Consider the following 12,547-nt stretch of genomic DNA (forward strand, 5'->3'; position numbering starts at 1 on the left):
CCCTCCTCCAGCCCCCCCCGACCCCTTACTCACCAGCACTGGAGCCCTGGTGCTGAACACGCAACCTGGCTGGCTGCATGTTTCAGCTCCAAGGTGAGGGGCCAACCACAGAGACGTTCTGGCAGCCAGAGCATTTCTGTGGAGGACCCAGCCACTGGTTGCCTCAGGGCACGGTCCGGGACTGTGCCCTGCTCCACTTTTTTTGGTTTCCTTTTTTTTAGATCAGAGGTCTAATTTTCTCCCTGCACAGCAAACTTGCAATGCGGGGAACATTTTTTCATTCCCGCACATGCCTCTTGCCCCACCTCAAAAGGGGTTGGAGGCAGGGCAAGAAGCATGTGCGCGCTCATCTGAATGCACCCAAAACGTTCATCATAAAAGTCTCAGTTTGAGTCTTCACAATTTGAAAGATTTTACTCACGTGAATTGGAAAGTAATCCCTGAAGAACCTCCAAACAGTCCACCTTCTGACCCACTGTGATCTTCTCCCTCCAGCCTGTGGTGTCTCCCAGTCAGAATAGAGCCATAGTACATAGAGAGCACCCAGGAACCAATAGTTTCCAAAAAACAGGATCACAAAGACTCCACAGCAGCACTGTGCTACAAGACACAAAGAGAAAGACAATAGGGAGCATTTGAGTCATAATATTTGAAAGCAACTAATATGACTATCTTGGCTTCCATTGCTGAAAATACTTCTGGTTCTTCTCAATACAGATGTGCTGATGTTACATAGTACTTTTCTTCATGTCCCAATAACTCAAAGAGGATTTCTTTTGCGCTTTGTTAGTATGCAAACTAATGGTTCTTATATTTACATTTTTCAAAAATTCTAGTATAATAAAGGGCTTAGTCTGTCTGTACGTCTGTAACACTTCTGGCCAATTGCACATGCACCGCTGAGAGGGTGGGTGGAGACTGGTTCCTCAGGCCCAAGTATGAGCTGCTGCTGGGGAAGTCTGTAGTGGCGGTAAATACGCCCCAGCTACCTGAGCTTCCCCACACCACCCTGCCTGAGGTCGAAGGTGAGGAGGTAAAATGGTGCAGCGCCCCCAACACCCATTCCTGACACCCCCCAGAACAGCCTGGAGAGGGGGAGGCGAAAAGGTAATGATGGTGGCGGCTGTTGGTTGGGGCTGTACAGTGGGCACGGAGGGAGGCTGGCTGCATGGGGTGGTGAGGGGGTTGGTGGTCATGGTGGCAGCTGTTGTCAGGGCCAGGCAGCAGGGAAAGAAGGAGAGAGGGGAAGCCCCACTGTGAGGCAGACGCAGGTAGGGAGAGGGAGCCCCTGCGACGGAGGTGGTGGTGGGAATCTTTACATGGCCAGCCCCAAAGGGTGAGCGGGGTGACCATGTAAACACTCCCTGAAATCCATCGTTGACAGGCAATTAGCTAGTTATGCAATATAAATCTCTCCATAGGGAGGATCTAGAGCCCTCAGATTTCGTTCTGTTTTCATTCTGCATTGTAAAACGAGGGAAGCCACTGGGGTTCACTGGTGGAGGATATCCAAAGGAACTGCAAAAATAAGTTGGCCTATTTTGTATTATGCAAATTTTGCAGTTAGAAGAGGAGCAGCCCAAAAGGCACTTCAGCTGTACTGTTTCTCTACTAGCACACAACAGTGAGAATGACTTTGTAAAGATGCTTGATCACTTCAACCTTAACAAATGAGTGGATGGGAGCAGTCACCACCCCTTCTAGGATCAGGGGACAGGGCTGTGCATTCAATTACATGGTGAGGAGCTTGGAGGGAAAAGGGAGGAAACAAGACTGAGCAAGGTCTTAATATTCAAGTCAATGAGGTGAGGGAGCATGGCTAATATCCAGTAAGACTTCCTGGATAGAGGTCTGGGCTGAGACTGTGGAAGCTGAAGCCTTGTCCTTGTATCTCCCATTGTCCTACTGGGTGACCTGAGAAAGTTACTTTCCTAGTCTCCTTGCCTCATTTTTTTCTATCCATAAAATGAAAATGATGTTTCTAACTTCCTCAGTAAAGCACTTTGAGGGTGATGTGCACTAGACAAGATTTGAGTGTCATTAAAATTAGGTTCACTTTTAGATCGCATCTGTACTATTAATGCTGCTACCCTGTAGGTCTGACAAAGCTGGCAGACCTCCCTGGGCTGACACAAATCTCCCCTTTCCCTTGACTGGAGGAGGGCTGGGGCCCAGCTTGGGCATCTTCTCAACTGTCCAAAAGGAAGGAGAAGGACCTGCCAGCCCAACAAAGCCAGTGGGCCTCCCTGTGTGGGCAGTGCCCTAGGGTGCCACCAAAAAAGAAGGGTGGGGAGGGCTATAAAGCTCATGCATACTGAAAATGCAAAAACCCTTTAGCTGCTCTGTGAAATGAAAACTTCATAATTTTACAAGGAAACAAAATTTCCCACCTGAAACCACAGACCCTACTCCTGCCTTTGTTCAAGCTAATTTGCATTCCAACAGAGCACAGGAGATACCTGGGCACAAGAGAGATTCTTGCCCAGAATAGCATTTCAACTTTCCACTCTTCTGTGAAATATGAAACATCATAACCAGAAGGAAATAAGATTCTACATCCTGCTTACCACCAGATAATTTCAAGGTAAAGAGACATTTCCAACTTTTCTCTGAGCACAAATTTGTACAATTTGCACAAAATGAACTGTTCCAAGCAGGAGACTTCACCACACTTGCAGCAATCCTGTGAAATGTGAATTTTCATTTCTACCAAGGAGAATTTTCACAATCTTTGCAATCACCTATGCCTGATTATGGGTGTATGTGCCTGAAAGCTTGCAAATAAAGGGTTTTGGTTTTTTTTGCAAATATCTAGTTGGTTTAATAAAAGATAACCTCTGCCACAAATTTTGATTCTAAAACCCTCTTAAGGTGTTCTCAGGGCCATCCTACAGTACTTACTTTTAGAATACAAGATCAGATTAAACAAAGGAGTAAGTACAACAGCCTAATATAACTGCATAGGTAGGGAGCACACTCATGTGGATATTTTCTTAGTTTGCCATTTCCTTGGTTTGCTGAGGTACATGAATTTATAACACCTTATTAGCTAGAACATTTAACTTTGAGGTCAAATCTTGGAACTCTTAGGAAGGACACTCTAAACCAATACCATCCTTTGAGGTGCCTTTGGGATGTGACTGTTCAGTAGCACCTGTAGCAACTCAAAATACTATATACAAAGTTTATTAAAACTGACATCCTGTAACATATATTGCCCTCCACTACTTAATGCAGAAAATAGAATAATACCAAAAAAAATTTAAGTAATGAAGCAAAGGACAAACTTATTTTAGAGGATAGAAAGAACAATTACGTAGATGCCACACTAAATGGGGACTGTAAAATCTCTGGGCTTGGATCGATGCCTTCACATGTGTGTGAAGCAAAGTTCTTTTGGTAATATCTTTTGTTGGATCGAATGTATAGTTGAAAGAGGTGTTAGGCAGTTTTCAGGCACAAAAAACCCTTCTTCAGGTGTAGGAGCCAGATTACACTGGTGACAACATATGAAGGATGCCAAAATTCATTATTTGCAATGAAATATCCACAATAGGGAGAAAAAAGAAACCAGACTGCACAATGACCTATAACATTTCATATGTGTTTTTAGGATTTAGCACAATACACATCATATTTTGTGACAGATAACATTTTATGATCCATACTGTGTCCAGAAAACAAGACTCTGAAATATGGTAGATGGACCTAACATTAGGGCTAATCTGCTTCTGTAAGTAGTAATGGTCTTTTAAGAGACTAGACCATTCATTTGTGGAACTTATGGTGTCAAACAGGTTCTCAATAAGAAATTTAGAAAACTTAACTGCTTACTTGCGTCCAAAAACCCAGTGAAGTCAGTGGAAATGAATTTCCATTTATTTTAATAGGTTCCAAGACAAGCCTCACAGATAGCCTCTCGCAACCAGGAGGATCCTATAGCACTCTACAGAATTGGGAAAATGTGTGGATATCATGTAAAAAGGGAGGCTCCACCTTAACCAACATCGAGAACATGGACAACAACATGTTTGGGTCCAGCTTCAAGAACTTCTGAGACAAGCTGCAGGAGCATATGAACACCAGCACCATTGCACAACAGAGAACATGAATAAAGAATAACTTTGCCATCTGAAGAGACTTTCTAGGTCCTTTAGTGAGAACTGGTATCCAGCCAAGATTCCAGGTTTAAGACCATCACTTCTGAATAAGTGACATGGGATCTTTAATTAGCACAAATGGGCGGGGCCTTGGTTTAGGTCTCATCCAAAAGGTGAGAAGGAGAAATATTTTCCACAGTTCTTGTTGAAAGGATTCTTGGCATGGCAATGACTCAGTGTAGCATTACATAGTTTATTAGCCTTGGTAACTTTTCACCTCCTTGGCAAGGCACTATATACATACATGACCTTGATACATGAAACTTAAAATACAGGGGCTATAAAATAAATAAATAAATAAATAAAGCAGGTCAGACATTTCCTTAATGTACCAAGGATCATATAACACATAGGCCAACAGACTTTTCTTGTGCTGAAACAGGACCCAATCTTGCAAGACACTGAACACCTTGAGAAATACTGAGCACATTCCCTTCACAATGCAAGATAACGATGCTGTGTCAGCCCATCTTGGAAAGAGGCCAATACTTGGTAATCCCCCTCCCCCTATTTTGTAGCACTTCAGCCATTTTTTAAGTGCTTCCTTGGTCATGAACCTCTTTATCTTTGCTGTTTGGAGCATTACAAAGGCTCCTGGAGTGCTTCAAACAGCACACCTGTTCATAGCAGTCATAGCTGAGGCAGGTCTCATACAAAAAACCTGAGGGAGAGAAAAGCATTTTTTTTGTTTGTTCATTTGGGTTATTTGCAGTTGTAGTCAGGAGGTTCAGGGAAGTTTAGTGCCAGCAGTTAGTTTCCACTTAAAGAAAAAAGAACACAGAAAATTGGAGTTGAAAGAGACCTTGGGAGGTCATTTAGTCCAACCCCCTACTCAAAGCAGGACCATCCCCTACTAGATCATTCCAACCAGAGCTCTGTCAAGCAGAGATTTAAACTCTAAGGATGGAAATGCCACCACCTCTCTAGGTCAGTCATTGAAAGGTAAAGAATTGATTAAAATGGAAGTGAAAGAACATGCACAAGAGAAGTAAGGGAACTACATTCTTGCCAAACATCAGGAAAATAAACCATTTAAAAGAAGTCACATATACAAGTTCTGATAGAAATAACCAGATGTAATCTATAACTTTAGCAAGGGTGACACATCTAAGGCCCCCTCTACACATACAGGTAAGAGCACAATTGGATCTAATGCATGATCCACACAGCCACACCTCCTGCCATGTCACACATGGCACAGCTTGGACTGAGAGACCAGTCAAGTGTGGGGACTTTTGGTACCGGCTGTGCATTTGGGCCTGGGGATTTCATGCATTTCCTGAGCTTTGGGGATCATGGCAACCACAAACCCCTGGGGCGGTGGGGTTTCACGCTTGGCATGGTGCACCCATGTGTCTGATAAGTCTGTCAGCTGATGGGGCTCCCAGTTGCCCCTGGGAGGCTGATGGGGCTCCCAGTTGCCCAGGGACCCTGCTACAAGTGTAAATTAAAGCTCAATAGCAACTAGCTATAAAAAAAATAAACACACATTTTCAAGGTCTAACTTTATTGCTGGTTGGAGGTTATCATGTGATAAGTACTTTGCACATGTCACTGGTCTTAAGGTAACTGCACAATTAACCAGTCAGTTGTGCAATACCTGTAATATGTAGAGGAACCTAAGAAAGAAAGAAAAGCAACACCCCATAGCATAGGTTCTTGACTGCAAAAAATTCACATCTGAATCTGTATTTCCAAAGGGAAAGCATATCTGATTTAGTAAAAGAATAAAATGGTAGTAATCACAGACTTTTATAAATTGCTTCTAACAAAGTAACTTTTTGTAAGGTTATTCTAAGCATGCATGCCTGTACTGAACAGTTTTTCTAGCATATAATTTCCAGTTGGGTTATGGTTTTCTACCAAAATAGTTACAGGAGAATATCTAGTGTTGCTGCAGTTATACTAATACATCTTAGTCATGTTATAATAAGAGAAAGCTAGAAATAGGACTAAACACTTACGGTGAAAATTTATAGAAAATTTGAGCTGCTTTTGGCAATGTCCTTGCAGCTGGCATTCTCTTATGAACAAAATGAGTGTACTTGCCCATCAGCATGGGAAAGGCTTCCAGCAGATTTTGCCACAGCCCTGGTCAATTCATGTTGCAACTCTCTTCTCATTTCTTCCTCTTTTGAACCTTGCCAGGGTTTCAAAAGACTGTCAACATTAGAGGCATTTAATTGTGATGGTGTGTTTCAGGTGTGATGTTCAGCAGCTTTAGTAGAAGGCTTTCCTAATGCATTCTGTTTTCTGGTAACTAATATTTACACACTAGTTACCTTCTTTTCTTTGCTTTCATAGTCGTAACAAACACTTCAATCATGTTCATAGTCTTCTGGGGCTTATGCATGATGCAATATTTTTTAAAACTGAGTTGATTTGTAAAGCAGTATTGTTTTAAATCTTGTGATTTATCCTATATACGGTTGACTGTCCAATGGAAGTGTAGCTAGAACTGTAGAATAGAAATGTCTAATAGAAAGTTAGCAATGTAGGCATGCCCTTTTTCAGGTGATGCTGCTGCTGTCCCTGCTTGCCCTTATCTCATTGCTAGAAGTAGGCACTGGAAGGAGGAACCAGACCCTATCACTGCCCCACTTTGTACCTCCATCAGCTAGGGGTGGGAGGGAAGAGGGGTAGAGCCACTCCTGATCTGTGCTGCAAGGAGCAAAAACTACAGGGAGCCCACCTCAGCTGGGGACAATAGTGGCAGCACTCAGGTTTATCCTTCTAGTGCCTGCTTCTGGCCAGTGGGGATACCTGGGGAGAAGAAAGGTGGGCAGAGGCTGGAAGAAGGCACCTGTGCACCACTGCTACTGTCCTCAGCCAAGCCTGGTCCCCATGCAGTAGGTCCCCACAGCCCGCCCCCACCATCTACAGTGCGGTAGAAACAGCTCCATCTTCTCCTCCCTCACCTTTGGCTCACCAAAGGCGCACAGAAACATCTGAAAGTCAAAAAGGAGGCATACATCCAGTGAAAGGGGGGGGGCATCACCAAAGAGGATTATACCGCCAGAGCGTGAGTCTGTAGGGAGCCTGTTAGGAAGGCCAAGACAGAACTAGGGATAGCAACAAGGATCCAAGGACAACAAAGTCCTTTTTTAAATACATAGGGAGTAAAAAGAAGGCACCAGGCAACGTGAGGCCCCTGCAGGATACGCTTGGCAGTCTGGTAGTTGCACTAGATGAAAAAGCAGACCTTTCTAACAAATCCTTTGCCTCCATTTTTCTGAGCAGGGACCAGGACTTTTCCCTCACTGGGATTCAGGATGGACTCAGGAGCGACTCCACCAGACCTAGGGTCAGGGAGGACCTAGTTAGGGAACTTCTGGAGAGGCTGGACATGTTCAAATCAGGAGGTCCAGATGCTCTCCACCCTATGGTGCTGAGGGAATTGGCAGGGGTCATCACGGGGGCCCTGGCACAGCTTTACAAGCACTCATGGTGCTCTGGCCAGGTGCCAGAAGACTGAAAGAAGGCCAATGTGGTCCCCATTTTCAAAAAAGGGAGAAGGGAGGACCCAGGCAACTATAGGCCTGTTAGTCTTACTTCAATCCTGGGGAAGCTCTTTGAGAAAATTATCCAGGAGCACATCCGGGAGGGACCAGCAGGGAGAAGGATGCGCAAGGGCAACCAGCATGGGTTCATTAAGGGCAGGTCCTGTCAGACCAACCTGATAGCCTTCTACAATCAGGTCACAAAATCATTGGATGCAGGCGACACGGTGGATGAAGTCTTTCTGGACTTCAGGAAGGCCTTTGTCACCGTCTCCCACCCCAGTCTCATTAAAAAAGGTAAGTGACTGTGGCACTGATGCCTACACAGTCAGATGGGTCACAAATATGGCTAGGGGGCTGCACCCAGAGAGTGGTGGTGGATGGGTCATATTCGACCTGGAGGGATGTGGGCAGTGGAGTCCCCCAGGGCTCGGGCCGGTGCTGTTCAATTTCTTTATCAGCAATTTGGATGAGGGGGTGAAAAGCACCCTGTTCAAATTCACTGATGACACCAAGATTTGGGGTGAAGTGGGCACGCTAGAAGGGAGGGACAGGATACAACTGGAACTGGACAGGTTAAGGGGTGAGCAAAGGTGAATAGGATGGGATTCAATACTGACAAGTGCAGCATCTTGCTCTTGGGCAGAAGGAACCAGCAGCATACCTATAGGCTAGGGACCTCCCTTCTCAAAAGCACAGTGGCAGAAAAAGATCTTGGAGTCATTATCGATTTTAAAATGCGCCAATGCGAGCATGTGGTCAGCAAGGCTAACTGCATCTTGTCACGTATCCACAGATGCATCACGAGCAGGGCCAAGGAGGTGATCCTCCCCCTCTATGCGACGCTGGTCAGGCTGCAGTTGGAGTACTGCATCCAGTTCCGAGCGCCGCGCTTCAAGAGGAATGAGGCCGCATCCAGAGAGTCAAGAGGAGGGCCATGCACATGATCAGAGGGCAGCAGGGCAGGCCCTACAAGGAGAGGCTATGGGACCTGAATCTGTTCAGCCTTCACAAGAAAAGGCTGAGAGGGGATCTAGTGGCTGTCTATAAATTTATCAGGGGGGACCAGAGGGGAATGGGCAAGACCCTGTTCCCCTGAGCACCTCCCAGAGTAACACAGAATAACGGCCAGAAATCGATTGAGAGTAGGTTCAGGCTAGACATCAGGAGGCACTACTTCAGTCAGGGCAGCCAGGATCTGGAAGCGGCTTCCAAGGGACGTGGAGCTGGCTCCTACCTTAGGGGTCTTTTAAAGGAGGCTTGATAACTACCTAGCTGGGGGTCATACGAGCCTAGTACTGTTTCCTGCCATGGCAGGGGTCAGACTTGATGATCTGCTCAGGTCCCTTCCGACCCTACTTCTCTCTTTCCTACCCTGCCCCCCAGTCAGTAAAATATATTTCGCATCAAAATACCATTTGTTTCAATTACATTTTGACTAAATATCCAAGGTTCACATTGCTACATAAACATGTTGGGGGTGGAGGTATTGATCACAGTGTACCGAGCGATCAAATGGTTACTGTCAACCTCAAGAGGAAAAAAAAATCACAGTATTATATGTGGTTCAAAAACCCTTAAGACAATGAATACAAGAGAGAATTTAATTTTTTTTTTTTTTAAAAATTAAAATCAAGTAGCTTTCATGTAGACAGAATCACTTTTAAAACAAACGTAATACGTTTATTTAAACAAAATGGAAAATTAAAAATAAGTAGCAAAATTTAAGTACCTTGCCCAAACTTTGCTTTAACCTCTAACAATTTAGGATTTTGTTCTGGTGTTAAATTAGGCAACATATCAGGCATATTGCTTAAGTTTTTCAGAATGAGAGAGTTTGGAAGAAAGTTCTTCTTTCCTAATCCATGTATTCTTAGGCACTAGGTGCAGTGTCTTTAGGTTTATCGTTATAATCTATGCCATGTCCCTGATCTTTTTCGAAGATTAATATGAAAACAACTACTCTAATAAAAGCTGACAACATGTTGTCTTTTCTGCTCAAGGGTAGACCCTGACTGCTTAAAGTAGAGGAAAGGGATGTAGAATTTAAAGCTGGTCCTTTGGTTTAAGGAAAATGAGTGAAAACATATGAGACTACCTAGCACTGGATGTGGACAAAAAGGTTTTTACAAACAAGAGGATCAGCCATTAAAGGTTGTTTGGGACCCCTCATTTTATCAGGCTGCCAATAGAATGTTACCACTTAAAACTACCAGGGAAGGTAAAGCCCAGGGGTCTCCCTTTGATAGTTGTAATGCAGTTCAAACCAGCCAAGCCATCCAACCTAAACTTTGCAACCTAGCAATTGTTTCCCTCCATTGTCTCATGAAAATGACCACTGTAATTTGCATAGCAATTAGCTTGCAGTCAGGCTTATTTTACACTTTCTAGCAAGCATCACAAGGGATATTTATCACACAATATAATATTAATGTCCTGAATCACTAGATTACAGTCTAGCAATTGTACTGTTGCAGCTGCTGGAGCCAAGGGAAATGGGTGTTCAGCCCAGAGGTGTACGTGCTCCCTGCCAGAACAATCCTGAAATGGAAGAGGATACCACTGTTTGTTGTAAGGACTGGGGCAGTAGATGTTCCCTTCTGCAATCTGCAGCCAATAGGCTCCCTCGTTCCTGCCCGTTTGTCCTTCAGCAATGGGTATGGTTCTCCCTTCTACTTCTCATGTTCATGGGGGGGCACTAGAAAGGAAAGGTTTGCGAATTTAGGGCATCTAAAACTGCAGGGACTCTTATTAGGATTAGTTTCAACATGTCATGCTGGAGTGACAGGCTGGGAAGTTTTACCCCCAAACAAATAAGTGAGTATGACCAGTACAAAATCTGGCCCAAATTGGTTACACACGCTAGTGATTTAGAACTCTACTTCTGCAGTTCCTGAGCTAGACAACTGCATCAACACAGTTCTCAGAAAACTAAACAACCTCACAAGGTTGAAAAACCTTAGAGTTGAGTAACCCGCTTCATTCTTAATGAAGAATTTACTTTCTAGAATGAAACTAGAGCCAGTCTTTGGCATATAATGGGGCCCTTCAGTATCAAGACTATGAAAGGTTAAAAACAAAACAAAAACAAAAAACCCCCTAAAACAACCCCCCAAAAAACAAAAAACTGACCATGTTTCACTTGTGACTGCTCTGCAGATCAAATCAGATTTCTAAATTTCACTGCTCAGTGTGTTACAATTCAAAATTTTTCACTTTCCTGACAACAAGTTATGACTAGCCTTGCTGATAGCTTAACTCTACCCATTAGAGTTTATCCACCTGTTGAGTCTTGTCATTTTTAAGCACAGAGCCCGTTTTTAGTTTGTTTTGTTTTTTAATTATTATTATTTATTTGTACCCATCTTGATCCTGGGTTGCAATTCCTTCACAGTGCTATAAGGTAGTAATAAATCCTCATTATTATTTCACAGAATTTTTATCCAGAGATTTCCAGAAGATAGAAAGGCTGAAGGAACATAAATCTGTACCTGTTACATACTAGTAGCTGCCCTGTATGATTTTTCTAAAGACGCTTGTGAATGCAGTGATAAAAAAATCTACCTTCCCACTGAGAAATTTGAACACTGTGATAATAACCAATCAACCTTTGAATGGTTAAGAAACAGGCACACGCCCATCTAGATTAGGGGTTTATAAACGAGTTGTTCTTGGTGCACCCATATTGATTCAGTAGGGGGAAAAAACTCCTTGTTGGGTTCCCAGGGGAGGGGAGCATGATGATAATACACCTTCAGTTTCCTGCATCAGTTCTTGAAGTGCCCAATATTTTGGACAAGTTAGAGGTATTTGACTTGGAGTCAACCAAGGCAAGATCAGAGTGATTTTCATAGATGAGGTGAAATATTTTGTGAAGATGAAGGGCAGTTTGTGTATAGCCTTGAATAATGGGCAAGCAGTCACAGAAGGTAGAGATCACCTTTAACAATTTTTTTCAGCAGGGCCAAAACAGAATGGGTGAAGGGTTATAGGCAAACAAGTTCTTTGGGTAAAGGGTCAGTATTATTACCCATTTGTGCAAACAATCCTACCAATTCTGGCAAGTATAACCTTTTCACAGATGCATACATTTGCTATATGTAGCTTAAGCTACCAAAATACTATTTCTGCATGAACCTCTCTTGAAAGTGATCCAGGGTTGCAGATCACAGCTTTTTCTCTGCCCCACAAAAAGAAGCAAAGGAGTTGGCTATCTCTAACAACACTTGCTTACCAGTAAAACAAAGAATACAACTGATAGGATCGTCTTGGGAGCAGTGGCATTGTTGCCCTATAAGCTGGGAAAAAGGTGGCTGATTCCTCCTACCTTTCTATTTTGTCAGTACTTAATGCCTGGGTGGTGTGAAGGTTGTAAGTCTGAACCTGCAGTTACTCACAAAAGGTAACGCAAGAAAGAAGAGCAATTGTGTAGCAACAGGAACTGTTCATATTCTAAACATAATTATTTGTAATTTGGAGATGATATATGCTTTTAAAAGTACTCTTTTTGTTTGTTTAATCCTTACATTCTTTTTGCCACCATCCTTACTAAGCATCTAAAAACAATGGAGTTGGAGTGTCGCTGTATATGTGATGGTGCAGCAAATACACAAGATAAGGATATATAGTGATAGTGTCCATGGGACTAACTATATAGTTGGGAAAGACATTAGACATGTTGTTAAGCACAAAGGGCCTTTCTTCAGGTCTGCAGATGTTGTACCTGAAAACTTGTCTAAACATCTGGACCAATTATATGGTTAGTCCCATGAAACATATCTCCAAAAAAAATCCTTGTCCAACACACTAAAAACATTCTGAACAGCATATAAAATTATATACTTGTGTAGTTTTTGAAAGGAATATACAACTTCTATTTGTAAACCT

General features: G+C 43.2%; 1 protein-coding gene across 1 annotated transcript in view; it reads right to left on the minus strand.

Annotated features, from left to right (window-relative positions):
* The window catches only part of MOGAT1 (monoacylglycerol O-acyltransferase 1), a 31,138-nt gene that overhangs the window by 17,450 nt on the left and 1,141 nt on the right, over positions 1-12,547 (minus strand). The window contains exon 2 of the mRNA XM_019533073.1: positions 422-600. Within this exon, the coding sequence (XP_019388618.1) occupies positions 422-600 (179 nt within the window). The remainder of the gene's footprint in view (positions 1-421; positions 601-12,547) is intronic.

Source organism: Crocodylus porosus, unplaced genomic scaffold (genome assembly GCF_001723895.1).
Source record: "Crocodylus porosus isolate Cpor-Errol unplaced genomic scaffold, CroPor_comp1, whole genome shotgun sequence".
In the NCBI taxonomy this organism is placed as follows: domain Eukaryota; kingdom Metazoa; phylum Chordata; order Crocodylia; family Crocodylidae; genus Crocodylus; species Crocodylus porosus.